Below are 20452 nucleotides of genomic sequence, written 5' to 3' on the forward strand. Positions count from 1 at the left end.
AGGTTTAAAATTGTTTGTAGTAATGTTAGTTGTAATTTGGGTATTAGTACTAGCAGTAGAAGTCGGTTTAGTATCAATAGCAGTAGAAACAGCTGGAATACTGATACTATTAGCCATAGTAGTATTTTTAATAACATTAGTAGTAGTTGTATTAATAGCAGTAGAAATACTAGTAGTATGGTAGTAGAAGTATCAGTTGTAGTTCTACTAGAAGTACTAGTAATATTCGTAGTGGTTATAGTAGTATTTGAAAGAGCAATGCGTATTTCAACGAAACCACTTCATGGTTAAGGTACAGATAATCATTGAGGCTTTTAGTTTGTAATGATGGAATTGGGTGAGGGGGGGTTGGGAGACAGAATGTTTGTTATTCAAACTAAGAAGTTTTTAATTAATAGGCCTCATCACAAACATTACAGTAAAAATTCCCTCCATGGGGCTTTTATTTTGAAATTATTGGATTGGGTGGGGTGGGGGGGTGTAGATAGAGGGAGGGAGGGTGAGAGGGTGAGGAAGGGAGGGGTGGTGAGGAAGAGATAGAGGGAGAGAGAGAGGAGGAGAAATAGACAGACATACTGACTGACTGAGTGATTAACACTGAGAAGAGGTCAGGGTGGAGGGGGGAGGGGGGGCGAGTGTCTTTATCATATTGGTCTGTTGACAGAAAGCATAGCTGCGTCATGTGACTCCACTAATCAGGTCACAAGGAGCAGCTGTGAGCCACAGACAGATCCTGCAGCGTGTGAGTGCTCGTAACCACGACAACGCCGCACCTGTGCGGCTGCAAGAGGGCAGACACAGGACAGCGAGTTACACAGAATCCACACCTCACACAAATGAGAACCAGCGCAAAACTATAACAGCTATCTAAAAAATACGGCGTTTGTATGAGACCCAAGACTCTACCGAACGCGTGGATGTGCTTTTTATGTCTGTCCGGTAATAAATACGGCTCCTATGGCCGTTTACAAAACGTGTACCTTGTGGATTTTTGTGAGAAATATGTCGGCAGATTTGTATTGGAGCCTATGGGGCTTTTGGCAGAGGTTGTGTCACTCAAACACTCCTTGCGCCAAAACTAAAAAACTCTGGGATTCCATGAACACATTAATCCAATCAGCACAACCATACCCTCATTAATCTGAAGAAATGAAGCCTCTAGAGTGTATACTTTGGCTGCAAGGACAGAAGTTCCATACTTTTTTAACCAGATTTCTGCGCTGCCCCACACTCTAGCCTCGAGCTCTCCACTCAAGCAGACGCAATACACACTCATGTAAAACTCAGAAACGGAGCGAAGAACTAGTGAAACATAATCAGTGATTATGAAAAAAGTACAATAGATATCAAGAAGCAGTTTTTTTCATAAAATAGTTGAGACTTGTGTGAACATTTGAGAGTTGAAATGGTGTCTGTAGCTGAAAGATTGGCGAAGCTGAAAAATCTGAAAGTTGAAGAAGTTGAAGAGGATTTGAAAAGCAAACTCCATTTGAAAACCATGTTAAAATATTAACGATTATTGATTTATATAAATTCAAGCTTAAGAGGTAGAAAGCTAAAAAGTCATAGCCCGGAAGCCTGAAAGAAGCTGAACATTTTAATATTTGAAGGATTTTAATAGCTGAAAGTGTGAAGGAGTTGAAAGGTGGCACGGAAGAAATAGAAGAATAATAAGTTGAAACTAGAAAAGGCATTTCCTGCTGAAAATGCGTTGGAATGCAAAAAGCTGAAAGCTGCACTGAATATTTGAAAATAGCTGAAAATACAGAAAGTTGAAGGGAATTTGAATACATCTGAAATTACAGATATTAGAAAAGCTGAAATCAATTTGAAATTGCTGAAAATACAGAAATGGGAGAAGCTGAAAGGAATTTCAATAGATTTGCTGAAAAAGCAGAAATGAAAACAGCTGAAATAAATGTGAAATCTTGCAAAAAATAGCTAAAATGAATTTCAAAAACGGCTGAAAATACAGAAATCCGAAAATGTACCAACAAGCCGAAAAACTGAAATGAATTTAAAAAAAAATGCTCATGATATAAAAATGACAATTTACCAGCAAGCTCAAAGATGAAATTAAGTTCAATTTCTGAAAATATTGAAATTTCCAATGGCTTTGCTGAATAAGTGTTAATGCCAAAAAGTGAAGACCAGCACAGCAGGAAAACATAATATTTTAATTTCAAAATTGGCAGTGTGGAAGATGAAGTGCAGCATTTAACAAAGCTAAGAGTTGAAATACAACACAAAAGAAGATCCCGTCTTTACATTCTTTTTTGACTCATTATCTTCTATCGAAATATAAAGAAATAATATAGATGAGTACAGTGCACAAGTACTGTTGTATTGGTCATAATTATTTTGTGAGTGAGTATTTCTTGAAAGATAACATCTTAGAGTGAGAAATGTATCAACACAGTTTTGTGAACATTGGTCTCTGTGTTATTCATGAATACATTTACTATAGTTTCAATAGTTAACAATATGGTTCATTTCCTACAATCAAAGGTTTTTCACATCGTTTCCAGACTTAGGTTAATACTCAGTTCAAGACTTCAAGGTCCAGGAGCCCTGGACAGATAAGTCTTGTCAACATTGTCGTTTAGACTATCCCAGCGTTAAGCTCAGTTTACTGAGGCTCACAGACACACTGGGTTCTCCTTACTTTGATGGAACATTGGGTTAGAGTCACTTGTTGACTCAAGGTTAGGACCCAAGCTTTGTAGGATTTGTTTTCCTATTAAATCTTTTGACAAGGCTCTTTGCACCAAGTCATGTTTTAGCCATCTGAAGATGAAACACTTGATGGATTTCACAGTCTTACAATTTAACACTGGGCAGTCTCAGTAGAGTTTAGGTTATCCTAAGGATCGGTGTACATATGTGAAAAACCTTGAATATACCTACCAGCTGAAACCCCATACTAATGACTCATTGTGATACAAATATTTCATTTCTTCAAGGTTAATTTGTTCATATGCACGAGGCAATCAAACAAACATTTTCATCCTTAATTTTCTCATAAATCTGACTGAAAAGGGACGAATGACAAATAAAAAAATAATAAATAAATAAATACAATCAACAAAAAAAATGCGATGAAACATAAGGAAAACGTATATTGTTAGATCAAATACGGTAGAGATGAAACAAACAAAATAGACAGGTGTCCTGTAGTAATACTGTTCATGAGTTAGTAGTGTATGCTTTGAAGACCTGTAACATTATGACCTTTGACCTGTGCAGCGGCTGTAGATCCACTGCTCCAGTCGAGTCAGGATAGTGTTACTATAGCTACATGGAGAAACAGGAGAAAATGTATTCATGTTGTTAAAAATGTAAACAGCACATGCAAGTAGTAAGACTACCAGGGGATTGTTTTGTTGTGGTCAGAGATATATTTTTAAAAAGATCTAATCCTAGTTGTTACCTTTACAGCTGGTTTAGGGAGGAGCTTGAAGCTGCATAAAGGTGGGGCTGTCACTCGGACAGTGATGACTGAGTGATGACTCTTCCTTGCAGTCACACACCTGATCCCGACAAAAATAAAACAGGAAGTTATTGTTAGAAACTCAACTTTCTAAAAAGGTTTATAATTCACAGTAATGAAATACCTTGAACTCTGCTGCAGAGCAGATCAACATGTAGTCCAGTGAAACTGAATACGCTGCATGTTCAGCTTCTTTTGTGTTCAGCGCTCTCTGCAGTCCTGAGTGTCTTCACTGTGAAGTGGAGGAATCACAGAGGAGGAAGACCTGAAGGAAGAAGTGGATATAAAATTAGAAAGTTATATTGAATGTACAATTAGTGTTATTAAGAATATTGCATTCATATAAAAGTAATACGTGAATGATAACAAAATTAAAACAAAACATTAGAAATCACATATGAAATAAGAACACAACACCTTATTATCTTTTGTGAAGAAACCTCAACACTGGCAGGGAGAACACGTCTCTCTGTGGTCCAGCAAGTGTCCACTGATGATGAACAGTTAACACGGTGCTTCAACATCTGCTCTGCTGCTGCAGTGGTGGCAGGATGTCCTGGTCGGTATGAGCTGATCCCGAATCTCAGAGCCAGACAGGAAGTGAGGCAAAGACAGGCAGGTGTTTTCTCATCCTTTGCTTTGAAGAATGACGGGGACAGGCAGGAAGTCAAATGTGTCCCTATGGGGTCTAACTGTGATGGGTCCTCGGTTGATTGACAGTTCAGTTGGTGCTGCAGTCTTTGTCATGTCTTAGATGCTGTGAGCTGATCCTCACAGTGCAGAAGGAGGTGAGGCCAAGACTGGAAGGTGTCTTTACAGAGGAAAAGGGAGGACTGTGTCTCCTGTCCATCAGAAAGGAAACTTAACACTACAAAGACACATGAGAACTTTGTCTCTTGTCCATCGGAAAGGAAACGTAACACTATAGAGGACACAGGAGGACTGTGTCTTCTGTCCATTACAAAGGAAACTTAACACTACACAGGAAACATGACAATTGTGTCTGCTTTCAATACAAAGGAAACTTAACACTACATAGGAAACATGACAATTATGACTGCTTTCAATACAAAGGAAACTTAACACTACATAGGAAACATTACAATTGTGTCTGCTTTCAATACAAAGGAAACTTAACACTACATAGGAAACATGACAATTGTGACTGCTTTCAATACAAAGGAAACGTAACACTACAGAAAACACAGGGTAATTAAAATAAAATTAATGGGGATGGAAGTGTGGGGTTTCAGCTGGTAGGTGCATCAGAAAGTATGTGTTACATCTAGAACACATACTTTCTGATGTGCGTCTGCTAAACTAAATGTCAGCAGCTGTGTACAATGAATTTTACATTGTACACAGCTGCTGAAAGAGTTTTGGCCTGTGCATTTATCAACCCTGACCCAAACCCACCCTGATAAATGCACAGGCCAGAATGTGTTAGAAATATTGCTAAAATTAACATGGTTACCTGGAAAACTATATGACCCATAATATTATCCAATATTGTGAACACTTAAAATTAGCCCATTCTACAATCTTATTACAGTGCAACAACTAGTTTGACCAGATGATTCAGTTCAGTTTTCTTTACATTGAAGATTACATAATCCCAGACTAATTACAATGTGGTATTGTTTAAAAAAAGTATATGATTCTCAGTAGATTTTGGTCTTAGCTGACAATTTTAAGACCTGTTGGAGGAATGTAGACAGAAAACATGATTGTGACAAGTGACATGTTTTTTACTGTACCAGAGTGGAGGCCCTGCTGTGGTGGAAATATGGAAACGGCTGTATGGCGGATCCCCCTCCTCTGTATAATCATGCATTGTATTAAATCAATGTATATACAAGTACATTGCATTTTTCTTTAAAACTCACCTGATACCTTTATGGACTGTTAGATGACATGACACAGTAAACAGGGTTGTGATAACTGTAATAAGTTCTCATCACACCAGAGTGGAGACAGCGTTGTGGTTGAGAGATGAAAATGAGGTCCAGCAGTGTGTTCTTGTCAGTGGTTGCATTAGTGATGACTTGTGCAAATCCTCTGGACTGGAAGAGCTCAAGGATTGGCTTACCAGTGTTGGAGAAGAGATTCTCGTTGAAATCACCACAGACAATGATGGGCTGACAGTCCATGATCTCCAATGAGTCCAGCAGGCTCCCCAGGTTGGACAGGAATGATCTCACACTGTAGTCTGGAGGTCTGTACACAGCTGCAATCAGGGCTCTCACTGGGGCTTCTACCTTCAGAGCCACAAACTCAAGATCGGTCACATTATGTACGTACTGTTTCTCACGCACCTGAATGTGGCTTTTCACATAAACAGCAACTCCACCACCACCTCTGTTGGCTATTTGTGGAACATTTGTGTAGGACAGGTGTCTGTTGCGTTTGAACATGTTGTAGCCCTCTAAATGGAGACTCTCTGCAACAAAGGAGCCTTGAAGGTGAGTTTCTGTGAGACACAAAACATCTGCAAGACACAGTTCATGATGGCTCCTGATGTCAATGATGTGCGATGGCAAACCTTCAGTGTTATGGTGAACAATGGTCAGAGTGTCGTGTCTGCTCGAGGCCTCTTTGATACGAAGAAGAGGCATCATGTCGTCCAAGTTGACTTGTCTCATGGTCTCGAGGGCTCCAGTGATTTCTGGGTTGGCATAGATTTTACTCTCATCCAGATCCAGCATGTGCAATCCACTGAGAGAGGTCACTCTACTGATGGCTACGTAAGCCATGCCAGGTTCAAAAATGTGTTTCAGTGACACTACAGCTGATGTCCTGGTCATACCCTGAACCTTGTGTATCGTGCAGGCAAAGGCAAGTCTAACAGGAAACTGTCTGCGTACAACTCCTTTCTGTTTCAGATTGTCCTCTGCTCGCTCTATGTACACCACATCATCAGGGCCGCCCGGTGCTCTATTACGGTAATTCCTTCCAGCAGTTTGATCATCCATCTTGAGCCCGAGCATAGTGACATGTGCAGCACCACTCTGTTCTGCGGTTATTACCCTGACTAGTGTAGCAAACGATCCATTCACCAATCCCTGAGACACGTCTATGTTCCTGGTGAGCATGACTCGAGCACCTTCAGCTACGTTTAGTGTGTCTGGTAACTCATTTCTGTTTCCTTTGTATGGTTGGGCTTGTCGAGCCATTCTTCCAGTTCGTGGGTCCTTCTTGTAGTCATCTGCATCGATGTTGGTGATATTAGAATGGAGCAGAGCTAATGTTACTGAGTTGTGTGAATCAACCTGTTTATTAGTCGCAAAGATGTGCAGGACATCAGGTGGACAAAGTGATGGTTCAGTGATGGTCTGTGACAACAAGGCTCTGTCTGCTTGAGACAACTCATCTGACTTTCCTTTCACACGGATCCGGTTCAACATCTCTGCAAAGGCAACATCATCCTTCTGCCGCATAATCTCAGTCAGGGTGATTGTCTGAAAGTGTTCCTGCCATAGGTCAATCTCACATGGCTCGTACACACAGAGGGTCTTGGACTGTCGCACTGGTGGTAGCTGATAAAAGTCTCCCACAGCTATTACTGACATTCCTCCAAAGGGTTTGGTACTACCTTTGATCTGTTTCAGTCTTGCATCCACATAAGCAAACAGGGGCTTTGACACCATAGACACTTCATCAATGATGAGGATTTCAGCATTTAAAAGTTCTGATCGGACTTCATCCAGTTGGTTACCAAGTCCTTGAAATGGAGGTTTCAGACTTCGTGGAAGCTTGAGCAGAGAGTGCAGTGTTGATCCTGATATATTGAAGGCTGCAGTTCCAGTGAAAGCTGTCAACAGGACCGTGGGGTTTGATATGTCGACCTCCTCAGAATGGCTGGGCAGTTTGCACAGTATCTTAGATGCTTCTGAGTAGATGCATTTAATGAGATGTGACTTTCCTGTTCCAGCACCACCATTGACATAAAAGAAAAACTGCTCAGGATTTAGGCCACAAACACGCTTTACGCACCAGTCTCTAACTGCATAGAACACACATGCTTGTTTCTGGTTCAGGTTCTGATACATTTGTCGTAGCAGTGTGGGGTCAAAGGCCGGAGGCTCTCTGATGGCTCTGGCTTCTGTTGCAGCATTACCTTGATTAGTGTATTCTGGAACATTTTCTTGAACATTTTCATGATCTGGCTCTCTTGCCTCGAGTTCTTCTATACATTCCAACCTTTCCACTTCAGATTCTGGAGCCAGATTGCACCATTCATCAATCACTCCTCTGTTCTGTTCAAATTCTTCCACTGCATTCTCAATGTCCTCACTGTTTTTCTCATATTTGTCTTTGTTTCGTTTCACAATGTGACGGACATACTCAGGATGGTCAGAACCTGGTAGTTGGACACAACCACTCTTGTAGAAGGACTCGTACGTGGGGAAATGCCGTCTTTTCAGTTCCAGGTCTGATCGGTGAGGAATGTACAGTTTCAGTAATGTGCCATAGAACTTCTCTGGATATTTTTCCTGTGAGCAGCGGTAAAATCTGATGATGGCAGGCTTATCGTTTTTACGCTTTTGCACAAATCCCATGTCATTGAGGAGAGGCAACACATCTTTTCCTTTTTTCTGCTGGCCGTAGACAATTCTGCAAGTAGCTGCGAAATCAGCCAAACACATCTGCTCAAACTCTGGTGTTTCTGGTCTGGATTTGTATTTGTCAGTCAAAGACGTCATCCACACATTTACACTTTCTAATGTTGTGTTCTCCAGGTAAGACATGGGCCGACTCATTTTCAGTGCGTTGTCATCTGTTGGTACGAATATGACACCACGTGAACACTTCTTCATGTTTATTCCACATGCGCGAGTCACACACTCCTGAGCACTGACCTCTCTCTTTTTAGAGTACGCCTGCATGATTTCCCTCATTTCATCACATTCATTGACGTGGTCTTTGGTGGAGTTTTCAATGACTGTTTTGAGGTACTCAGAAAGTCCAGATTCCTTTTTGGTGATGTAGCTGGTGAGATACATGATGCATGAATATGCATTGAGAATATAACTGACATCAATATTGGCATCCCAGGCTTCCAGTAGATGTGCATTATATCCATTTACCCAGCAGTCCTTTGGCTCACGTTTCAGGATCACTGCACTGGATTTGTTGATGACATTGAGGCATCCTTCATACTCTTGGAGTGTTAAGTTGCATTTAGCAAGGAGCTGCTGCAAACTGAGTGAGGCAGTTTCAGGTTCATTCAGCAACAAGTTCAGTGGTTGGAGCTTGGACTTTGCTATTTGCAGTTGCAGTGGAGCAACGCCCTCACCAGGTCTCGATATTATTGTCTTTCTGGAAGGTGGTTTAGGAAATCCAAATCTGCAACCCGAGCTGGGGCTTCTGAAACATGTCCGTGAGTGTTTTTTGCTGTGTATTTGCACCTCTGTGACCTTCTTGTACAGTTCAGGTTGTGTGAGTTGGTCAGGTAGCTGAGCTGTGATGTATTTAGACACAAAAGCTGACACAGTGTGATCATCATCCTCCTCAAACACAGGTGCACCTTCTACCCATATGAGACAGTGAATGTGTGGACTTCCTCTGTGCTGAAACTCAACTCGGTAAAAGTAGTCAACGACTTTGCCAAGAGGCTGTGCAGGAGATAAGAGCACATCTCTGAATAAGGCCTCAACACGCTTATCAAACATGCGCATTGTTGTCACGGGATTGCTTCTCAGAATGTCACACTTTGCTGACCAGTCGAGCCCTTCAAAGTTCACCTCCTCACCTTGCTGTCTTTTTATTGCCTCAATCACTTCAGGCCAACGCATCTCAGCTGCAGAAAATGTACAAAAGAATGTGGGAGTTCCCAACTGTCTGATCATGGCAAAAAGGTCTCGTGTGGTTTTCTCCCAGTAGGCTGGTGTTCCTCTCAGCGGCTGCATGAATCTGACTGCATCTTTGTTCCTCACCAGTTTCTCTACCTCTCGTTTGTTTTGCAGCATACCAGACGTTATTTTTCGTCCATCTCGAGTCATTGGCTTTCCTTTCCTCAACTGTATCGTCATGCTGGATGTGGCCAAGTGTATTTCAGTCACAAACTGAGCAAAGAACAAGTAGTTTGTATCTCTGGCAAAACGATCATCAACACAGAAAAGCCTCGCTTTGAAATAACTGCTGGGTGTTACTTTCATACGTCTCCCTTCATCCAGTGTGTTTTGGCCTGTAGGGAACTGCACAGGGAAAGCCATCGCCTCAAGTTTAGGAGTTTTGAAGAAACCAACTGGACTGTTACTTTCTGCAGGGGCAACCGAGTAGATTCCTTCACTGAAACATAAGATCTCCTCTGAAACATCACACGGCTGAAGACATGATTCTAGAGCAAAACCACCGTTAGGCATGTCACCTTCCTGTTCTTTATCGTCTCTTTGCTGCTCTGGTTGTTCACCATCACAAGACAACATGTCAACATCCTGCTCTCCATCAAGCTCAGTTTCTGTCTCACACAGTGCACTTTTCTCACACATGTCAATTTCCTTTAAATCAGCATCATCATAGTCGTTGTCATCCATAGTGGCATCCTCATCATCATCATCATCTTCATCAGGAAGTGTTGGGTCACAAAGCTCGGCCTCATCTCTGATAGTGATGTCCTGATATTGTGGATGAATGCGTTTGAGTTTATGCAGCGCCTGCACTAGTTTAGACCAGGTGACAGTCTGGAACAGCTGATGTCCTCTGTAACACAATCGTCTCTTCAGCTTTACTCTCATCACTTGGGACTCACTTCTCAGTCTGGGTAACGCTTCCACTGTTTCCTGCACCTCAGACGGGACACAAACCACGTTGCCATGTATCGCTCTCTGGCGTCCTTTGGGAAGAGGAACGATCTTTGCAAACGCTATGCACTTGGCTATGAGATGTCGCTCCAATATGTTGAGGTCACACAGTTCAGGTGGAATGTCAGCGAGCTCCAAGTTGTTGGCTACAGCGAGTGTCGGCATGACTCCATCTTTAAGATGATTGTGGCAGGTGTGACAGATCCACTCTTCCTTTCTCTCATCAGGCACATTGCACTGCTGTTCATCTCTGCACTCATCATCACACACATGGACGTACTTTCCTGTCAGGCATGCTGCAACCACGTCTGGATTTCGTACATAGTTTAACCGTTTACAGGGTTTCACTTGGTTTGGAAATGATGCTTTGTGACAGACGGTGCAAACATAAGTGGGACCGGACTTTATTTGTGACCTGAAAACAGATATGGCCTCTTTGATCAAACTGTTGTCACTTTCTTCTGTTGGTTTATTTATCCCTCTGTATTTCCTTTTTATTTTCATGGCACATCTCATGTTCCGCATACTCTTATATGTAGGATTGTTTTTGTATCTGTCTTTCATTCGTTGTTTCATTAGTTGTTTGTGTCTCAGCCTGAACGCCTGGTCATGAGCGTATCGCTGAATAATGTGAGATCTCTTCCTTTCTCTAAAATCAATGCTGTTTTTATAAAAAGCAGTGAAATACATTTTTTTTTCCTTTCTAAACTCAGCATTGTCTCGGTAGCGGTCCGTAAAGTGCTGTTTTTGTTTCTCTCTAAATTCTGGATTATTTCTGTAACGAGAGACCAAGATTTCTTTTTGTTTCTCTCTAAAATCAGGATTATTTCTGTAGCGAGAGACCAAGATTTCTTTTTGTTTCTCTCTAAAATCAGGATTATTTCTGTAGCGAGAGACCAAGATTTCTTTTTGTTTCTCTCTAAAATCAGGATTATTTCTGTAGCGAGAGACCAAGATTTCTTTTTGTTTCTCTCTAAAATCAGGATTATTTCTGTAGCGAGAGACCAAGATTTCTTTTTGTTTCTCTCTAAAATCAGGATTATTTCTGTAACGAGAGACCAAGATTTTTCTTTTGTTTTCTCTAAATTCAGCATTATTTCTGTAACGAGTGACAAAGATGTGTTTTTTTTTCTGTCTAAAATCAGCATTTTCTCTGTACCGGGAGGAAATGTACTCTTTCCGTTTTTGCTTCAAGTCAACGTTGTCTCTTGTATTATTTATTTTCTTTTGTCTAAATTCAGGGTTGTTCTGATATTGGCTTTTTGCATGAGATATCTTGTCTGCTTTATATGCTTTATTTGAAGCATATTTTTCCCTTTCCTTCCTTTTCTGAATCTCTTTTCTCTGTTGAGTTTTCACTGAGATCATCAGTCTTCTCTTCATTTTTCTCCTTTCGTTTTTATCACACTTTGTTAGTTTGCATGAGATTCCCTGTAATAGAACATCAGATAGATCACTGGCAACAGTATTTTCTACTGAGGAAGAAATACTTGGTTTATTGAGAGATGCATCATGTGATGGGAGGAAAGTGGATTGACTTGACAGTTCTGGTTCATTGGAGTTTATGACCTCTTGTCTCACCGATGATGTAAAGATGATGTCACTGGACTCTGCTGTCAATATGTCGTCAGATGGATCACTGAGAACAGGGTTTATCACTTGAGCGGTTGATTCTGATTCATTGTGAGGAGCATCATGTGATGATGTTGTGATGAGGACCTCTGGTTGATTTACAGCTGGAGTGTGAGGAGTCGTTTCAGGTGAACTGGTCTGATCAGTGGCTGTAGGTGAGTTTGATTCATCCACAGGGACAGCTGTAGGTCTGCAGTCTGTGTTTGGGAGACCACCGTTCAGGTTGACTGTGTTCACATTGTAAAACTCCACAGGTTTCAACTCATAGTTACAGGAGGACTGTGTGTCCATCATTCTGTGGGACTTCTTGAGCCTGTCAATCATGTCACTGAGACGTGAGAATGTCACCATGACAGCAGTACCTGGTGTGCGTGAACCGGCTGGTAGGGGCAAACCTCTGGCTGTTCTGGAGTGTGGGTCGAAGAAACCGTACCTGCCCGACTTGGTTCTGAAAACTGCGATACACAAGAGTCTCATCAACAGCAGGGCGTACTTCACATCTGACAACAAGCAGCTGAGTCCTGACTCCAGGTCCAGAAAGCTGTCCACAGCTCCAGGTAAAGGTTCTCCTAATGTGCCGTACCTTGAAAGCTGAGTCATGTCTGCATGGTGTGTAGCGCTGCGTGCAGGAACTTCATCAGTGAGCTCGTCGGTGGTCAGATAGATGTGATTAGTGACTTGTTTCCTGGTCTCTCTATACATCGTGTTACCTTTATCCAAAACATGGTCCAGGTCTGCTCTGGTGATGCTTTCATTCTCATGGAGGAATGCAAGAAAGGTCAGTGAGTTACAGGTGCACTGCCGATTCCTGGATCTGCCGTATCTGATAGAAGCCTGGCTGTGGGATGCACGGACATGTTGTTCAGAAGGCTGATCTCCAGGGTCTACACGGTCTGCATTAGAAGGTCCTGCTGCACATGGTTCTTTACTGGGTTGTCCTCTCTTTACAGTATCCGATACCTGTGGTACACATGACTCATCACCTTGACCTCTAAGGTTTACCTGCCTGACATTAGAAGGTCCTGCTGCACATGCATCCTCACTGTGACGTCCACTCTTTACTGCGTCTGCAAATGATACCTGTGACTCACTTGGAACTCCCTGTTTCACACTTCCAGCATGAGACTCTGCAGACATCTTTACCTCTCCACTGCTCTCAGGACCAACACATTCTGCTCCTTCAGTCGTTGTTGCACAGGGATTCTCTTTGGTCCGCTGCCAGCGCTGGCTCTGAGCTTGTGACCTCTTACTCTTTCTTGGCATTGTTGTGTTTCAAAACCACAAATGTTATTGTTTTACTTGTATTGTACACAACCAAGGTACTAAACACAATATTAATGGTAAAAGTAACTTAACAAAGCAGAATGTGAAAATAGATTAAACCTTTGTCTGCTTTTACTGATCAAGAACACCAAGAGAACAACTTATAATACTTGGGTTTATATTAAATCAGGAAGCGTTGTCGTGGCAACGTGATGATGGATGAAAGCTTCTGAACGTCGGGCCTGCAGACAGAAGGCAGCAACTCCCAATGAATCCACTTCCTCCTTATAGATGGCTTTGTTTTATTTCAGTATGAACAAAGTGAAACAACTAAACACACAAATACACTGAATGTTTGAAATAATGTACGTTTATACAGGAAATTGTTATTACAGATTTCTAGAGTACTGCTACCAAAACAAAGCTTTGGGTACAAACCAGCGGAGCTCCAAAGCAACAACGATCAGGAAATTAACTATTCCTTTTATATGATATAGACTTTTACTACAATTGTTTTTATGTAAAGTAACAAGGGAGCAACTTTCTTGAATTATGTTAATGTAATGATTTACTCGAAATATATATTTGAAAATGTACCATTCAATTCTAAATGATAAAAGGTACTTTTTATCAATTACAACAAAATATGTAGGTTATGTGTGGTTTCTTTCAGTTTCTGAATTAACTTTTCAGTTTTGTTTAACCAATGTGTTGGGAAAAAGTCTCGGAAATAGTATAAATGCTTTGTCCGAGTTGCAAAAACAGCAATAGTGTTCTAGAGATAAGTGTATAAGTTGTAGATAGGAGAGGTAAGAGGTGAGGGTGAGAGAAGAGAGTCTCTCAGAGTATTCAAGTCAGATAGATTAGGTACCAGTAACCCAAGTCGAGCCAACAGAGCTTAGTCCAAAATTCAGTTCAGTTCAGAGAAAGGTTTCCAGAGTTTGTTCCATTCCATTGCCAAAGATTACCAACGTGAGAGTGGGATAGAGGGGGACACAAAGTGTGAGTTGCCATATGCAAAAGACAGAGCGGTAGATGTGACAGGATAGATAGAGAGCCAACTTGTAGACAGAGTGGATACAAGGTACAGGATAGATAGAGAGCCAACTTGTAGACAGAGTGGATACAAGGTATAGGAGAGATAGAGAGCCAACGTGATAGAGGAGAGATGCTGCACAGCAGGACACCTGGAAGACACAATACAAAGACACTTTAGACAGCAGTTTGAAGATCAATTTAAGGAACATCTAAATGACCAGAATATCAACCATTCTACCTCGATAATACCTCACTTATTTATATGAAAAACAATGTTGACCATAAAAGGATCATTGAGTAGACTGGTTCAGATGTCTCACAGCTTGCGTCTCTCTCCCAAGTTGTTTCACAGCGTCGCTGCTGCCACCTCTCCTTTTACAGGGTTTGCCTTTAATGATTACCAGTTTTCATTTTATTCTGAAGTATTGTTTATATAAATCATCTTATTTATTTTAAATATAAAATGTTTAAGAAGCATTGGAGTTTATTCATAAGATGTTAACAATCCACAATTAAAAGATGATACTCTGAATTCATGCAGCCGTGAGAGTCACTGCCTTTTCCTGTTCACTGTTCTGAAACTATTTCAGAATAAAAGCCTTTTGTTAATAAGGGGATTCCTGGACAGGAATCTCGAAAAGAGACTCAGACTCACACAGGAGGTGCGGCTTGGAGTTTTTCATAACAACTTCACCATGTGTTTTAACAAAGTGTATTCAGTTTTCACTCATGTGTGAACTTACTGTGAAGTCACCAGCAGTGATGGTCTGTAGTTAAAGACAGAGAGGAAACAGGAAGAGTCGGGAGAGAAATACATTACATTTACATTCTTCTCAGAAAACCAGTGCATCACATCCCATTTGACTCCAGAACTGTTCTTACGGTCGGGTGATTATTGTTACGTACAGATAAGACAGATTATTATGATGGGAGGACATTTAAAAGCCAATGTAATATCAATTTACTTATAGCATTAACATTAACAATGTGTGTGAACTTACACTTCAGAGTCAGCCTGCAGGAGAGGAAGGAGGTGAGGGATGAAAAGAGAGAAAAAGACATTTTCAATTCACTTCAGAAAACCAACCTAAAGCTCATTTTAAGTACTTTCAGGTTCCTTATTTATTATCAATGTATAATTTAAAATGGACATAAAAGTGTGTGTGTGACTGTGGGGATACCGACTGTTGTCAACAACATACAATCGTATCCCTTCAATATGTGTTATTGCCTGTCAAGGACTTTAAGAAATGCAGCTGGTTCTATAGCATAGGACACAACATTAACGCTGCCACCATCAATTATTAGTTACAGATTATGCAAGCTTTTTAAATGTTAATGTTTTCTGATTGAACAGATCTGATTTCTGGCTAAAACAATACATCCACAATAGAAAGAAATACATATTGAAACTCATATTTTTTTTTAACAAAAAAGATCTACATATGCTAAACAGTGATTCACATTGAAGTTCTGTGGTCTGTTTTCAATTTAATGACAGCATTTCTATACTTACCAACCAAAATGGAGATATGGATCGATGTTCTGTTGTCTGCCAGAGGAAACAATATGACAAAAAGACAGTAAGCGGGTTAAAGCTTCAAGCCAAACACACAAAAAAAACCCTGTCTATTCAATATATTATCTATTCAATACATACATTACAGAGGTAGAATACTACTCTTTATTACTACCAGCATCATATGGGAAATCAAGAATTAACTCAACCGTTGTCATGCATTGTTTAAGTCTTCATTAGTTTGTGTGTGTGTAGCCTCTGGTTAAAAGAAACAAGCCAGGATTTCAAATGCAATATACATCATAATAATAATTATAATAATATCTAGCCTCTTGCTCATCATATATACCACTATTCTTGCCATAACAGTTACTACATGCTGGTAACAGCTTAAACTGCTGGTAAACGACCTAAGGAGCATTAACAGTATTCATGTTAGAAATTAGCTTGTTCCTACTGACGTTTTTACTAATGTGTTGGCGGTTTAAAAGGCATGACATTGGTGTGTAACTCCTTCCTGTAACTACATAACATGACCGGAGGAGCTGGATATTCTCTGTGGGAATATTTGTGGGTTTTGGCGTCATGACGCACTGGAGGGGGATCAGCTATGGACAAATTAACTAAATTTCTGCGTTTTACGTGATGTGGAAGGCCCACATTTGCCAGGTCTTTACGGATGGTAACGACATCCGTAGACGATCGAGCTGCACTATCACACGTAAGCACGGTATAGATCATGGCGACTGGTTACAGTGCAGCAGTAAGAGCCCAGAATAAAGAGATTTTACTTAATTGCAATAAACGAATAACAAGCGAAATAACAGAATTATGTCGATTTTTTTTGTTCATGTTTTGTTACTTCTGTCGGCAAGACGGAAGAGCACCGAACTTTAAAATGCTCGTTTTCTGAATGGAGCCTGGATGGAGCAGTGCTAGCCTAAGCTAACATTGTAGCAGCTCCACCAACACTCGTACGGCGTCATTATATACACCATAGTGGTATGCACATAGTTTAATTCGTTCTGTACCAACATGTCTCATAGAGCTCTATGTGAACAAAGAAGCTACAATATAGTAAGAACAAGAGCAGCCTATAAACGCGTCATGTTGTAGGTTACGCTTTAACAATAGCACAAGAAATTTGCGCCACGTTGGGTGTGAACATGGCGTCATGACGTTAACGGTCAGCTAACACTAGCATATCGGCTAGCACTGACTTTAGCCACGTTAACTGATAATAGTAACGTTAGCTAGCTAACCGGTGACTTAGTTAGCTAACTACCGCGTCAGTTAACGTTAACTAAAAACGTGGCATACCCCCAACTCATATGTAACGTTAACTTAACATGCTAAAGTCACAATAGCTGCTATGCTAGTGTTAAGCAAGCGTCAGCATATGCAATACATGGGTAATATTTCACTTTCATCCATGTAGTTATAAACTCTATGAGTTACCAACTAACCTCAACGGCTTTTTAAAACCTTATATTGTATTTATATCGATTAAATCATTCTCCGTTAGCGGCTCACAATTACTTACCAGAGAAGACGGCAGGACCGAAGGGTGCGCATGCGCAGTTCAGTTGTAGTGTTCACTGAGGCGTTCAGGGGGCACTCGGAAATTCAGAAGTCGAACGCAAAAGAAAATCATGTCTATTTCTGCAACAATCAATCAATGTCACACCAAGCACAAAGTGGAATTCAGTCAGAAAGCTCAATGGATTATTAATAAAAACATCTAGATAATATAAATCCAGTACATAGATCCAATAAATAAACAAATATAAACAGGTGAGCTGAAAAGTGTAAAAACCACTAGTCTGAGACATTGTTTGCAGCTTAAATTAAAAAGATGTTATACTAAATGGGGTGATCAGTAACGATTTTTGTGTTAATATAAGAGCAGTTAAAACAGATGGAACACTTAAGTAAAGTGGGAGAAACAAATGTGAGAGGAGGGTTAATATCGCTCAATAAAGTATAGTTTATAGTTTTAGAGTCACCTCTTGCAAATTGTATCAGGTTGAACAAATACTAAGCGTCATCAGCCATTGTTTGCGGAGAGGATCTGCGCCTCACCGAGCGCTTTCATCTCACCCGCGAGTGTAAGTTGTTGTTGTTTGTCGGCCAATCACTGTCACATTGCACATTTCTCTCCAATGACGAGCCTTCACTCACTGGTTACTACGTCCGAAGCGGTGAGATCAAAAGGCTTTAGTGAGCCTCACACCACCGCTGACATTTTAGATTTTCATTGAACGTACGACAAGATAAGAGAAAGGTAAGCGTTTTTCCTCTCAAATGATAATGATGATAATTAGAATACTTTCAAGAGGGTTTTTCCTTTCTAATGTGATAATAACTTGAACACTATTAAGAATACCTCAAATTAATTAAGTCCATATATATTTTAATTACAAAAAACATGAAATTGCTAACAAATAATCATTTTAAAGATTGCTAAGTTATATATCTTGTTATTTCCAATCACTCTCCTGTTTTAAGTCAATTCAAGGCACTCTTAAAAGGACATTATATAGTTTATAACACTATTACGCTAAAGATAATATATAAGAGAAGCGTAAGCCTTTTTTAATACTGTCCTATTCTTTAATTTATCCTTACTTTGTGTTCATTTTATTATTTCAGAATGGCGTTACATGCACTCTTGTGGACAAAGCCCCCCACCCCTTATTTCCGACCCCCACCGATCCACCTGTGTGTCGTGGGGATGGTGGAGCAGAGCAAGGTGGTGGTCTGGGACTTCGATCCCGCAGGTGCAAGGCCAGTTACAACCAAAAAAAATATTCTGGCCGCAGTCTCAGATGGGGAGTCAGTGGGAAAACTGGCTTCCTACGAAGAGTTCGGGGGGAAATTTAAAGAGGGTGGCCATTATTTTATAAAGGGGCATTCCCTGAGAGGGAACTCTCCACCCTATATTATAGTGGTTAATAAGGACACTATGTTCTTTAGAAGTGCTCCTATAGCACTATCCGAAGAATTAAAAGAGCAGGCGGAGGCCCTCATCCGTCCACTCTCACCACTGACGCCCCTCAGCACCTGCAGGAACGCCAAGGGGTTTCTGACCGTGGAGGGGGAAGTGATCGAAGTAAGTGAAGTTTACATTACATCAAATTGTAGGAATTTGTGGATAATGGTATAAAATGTGAATTAACCCACAAATCCATCTTCTCTAGCTGTCCACGATGAAACAGATCTCTAAAGAAAGGGAGGTCTTTCCGCTGCGGAACGTCACTCTGCAGCAGGTAAGCAACACAAAGAGAGAGAGACACAGAGAGAGAGGGGGGGAGAGAAACAGAGACAGACAGACAGAGATAGAGATAGAGACACATAGATACAGAGAGAGAAACAGAGAGACAGAGAGAGCGATAGAGACACATAGATAGACAGAGAGAGAGAGAGAGACAGACAGACAGACACATAGAGACACATAGACACAAAGAGAGAGAGAGACACACAGAGAGAGAGAGAGTGGGGGAGAGAAACAGAGAGAGACAGACAGAGAGAGCGATAGAGACACATAGATAGAGATAGAGAGACAGAGATAGAGACACATAGATACAGAGAGAGAAACAGAGAGAGAGACAGAGAGAGCGATAGAGACACACAGATAGACAGAGAGAGAGAGAGAGAGAGAGACAGACACATAGAGACACATAGACACAAAGAGAGAGAGAGACACACAGAGAGAGAGAGAGTGGGGGAGAGAAACAGAGACAGACAGACAGAGAGAGCGATAGAGACACATAGATAGAGATAGAGAGAGAGAGACAGACACATAGATTGACACAGAGAGAGAGAGAGACAGACAGAGATATATAGAGACACATAGATACAGAGAGAGAAACAGAGAGAGAGACAGAGAGAGCGATAGAGACACATAGATAGACAGAGAGAGAGAGAGAGAGACAGACAGACAGACACATAGAGACACATAGACACAAAGAGAGAGAGACACAGAGAGAGAGAGAGAGAGACAGACACATAGAGACACATAGACACAAAGAGAGAGAGAGACACACAGAGAGAGAGAGAGTGGGGGAGAGAAACAGAGAGAGACAGACAGAGAGAGCGATAGAGACACATAGATAGAGATAGAGAGACAGAGATAGAGACACATAGATACAGAGAGAGAAACAGAGAGAGAGACAGAGAGAGCGATAGAGACACATAGATAGACAGAGAGAGAGAGAGAGAGACAGACAGACAGACACATAGAGACACATAGACACAAAGAGAGAGAGACACAGAGAGAGAGAGAGAGAGAGAGAGAGACAGACACATAGAGACACATAGACACAAAGAGAGAGAGACACAGAGAGAGAGAGAGAGAGAGACAGGACACATAGAGACACATAGACACAGAGAGAGAGAGAGACACAGAGAGAGAGAGCGGGGGAGAGAAACAGAGACAGACAGACAGACAGAGAGAGCAATAGAGAAACATAGATAGAGAGAGAGAGAGAGAGGACAGACACATAGATTGACACAGAGAGAGAGACAGACAGAGATATATAGAGACACATAGATAGAGATAGAGAGAGAGAGAGAGAGAGAGAGAGAGAGAGAGAGACACACACAGAGAGAGAGAGAGAGCGGGGGAGAGAAACAGAGACAGACAGACAGAGAGAGCGATAGAGACACATAGATAGAGAGAGAGAGAGAGAGACAGACACATAGATT

The 20452-nt window shown here is 41.1% G+C and overlaps 1 protein-coding gene and 1 long non-coding RNA gene across 2 annotated transcripts in view; one reads left to right on the plus strand and one right to left on the minus strand.

Moving 5' to 3' along the window:
- Nucleotides 1-13463: 13463 nt before the first annotated feature.
- On the minus strand, nt 13464-15364 carry LOC144386354 (uncharacterized). The gene is made up of 3 exons (XR_013452058.1): nt 15228-15364; nt 14970-14993; nt 13464-14375 (listed from the first exon to the last, which is right to left on the minus strand). It is a non-coding gene; the product is annotated as an uncharacterized LOC144386354 (long non-coding RNA).
- Nucleotides 15365-17564: 2200 nt separating this feature from the next.
- LOC144386344 (uncharacterized) overlaps nt 17565-20452 on the plus strand; it is a 4204-nt gene continuing 1316 nt past the window's right edge. Inside the window, exons 1-2 of the mRNA XM_078087126.1 lie at nt 17565-18857; nt 18946-19014. Of these exons, the coding sequence (XP_077943252.1) occupies nt 18399-18857; nt 18946-19014 (528 nt within the window). The 5' untranslated portion in view covers nt 17565-18398. The remainder of the gene's footprint in view (nt 18858-18945; nt 19015-20452) is intronic.

Source organism: Gasterosteus aculeatus, chromosome 2 (genome assembly GCF_964276395.1).
Source record: "Gasterosteus aculeatus chromosome 2, fGasAcu3.hap1.1, whole genome shotgun sequence".
NCBI classification, from domain to species: domain Eukaryota; kingdom Metazoa; phylum Chordata; class Actinopteri; order Perciformes; family Gasterosteidae; genus Gasterosteus; species Gasterosteus aculeatus.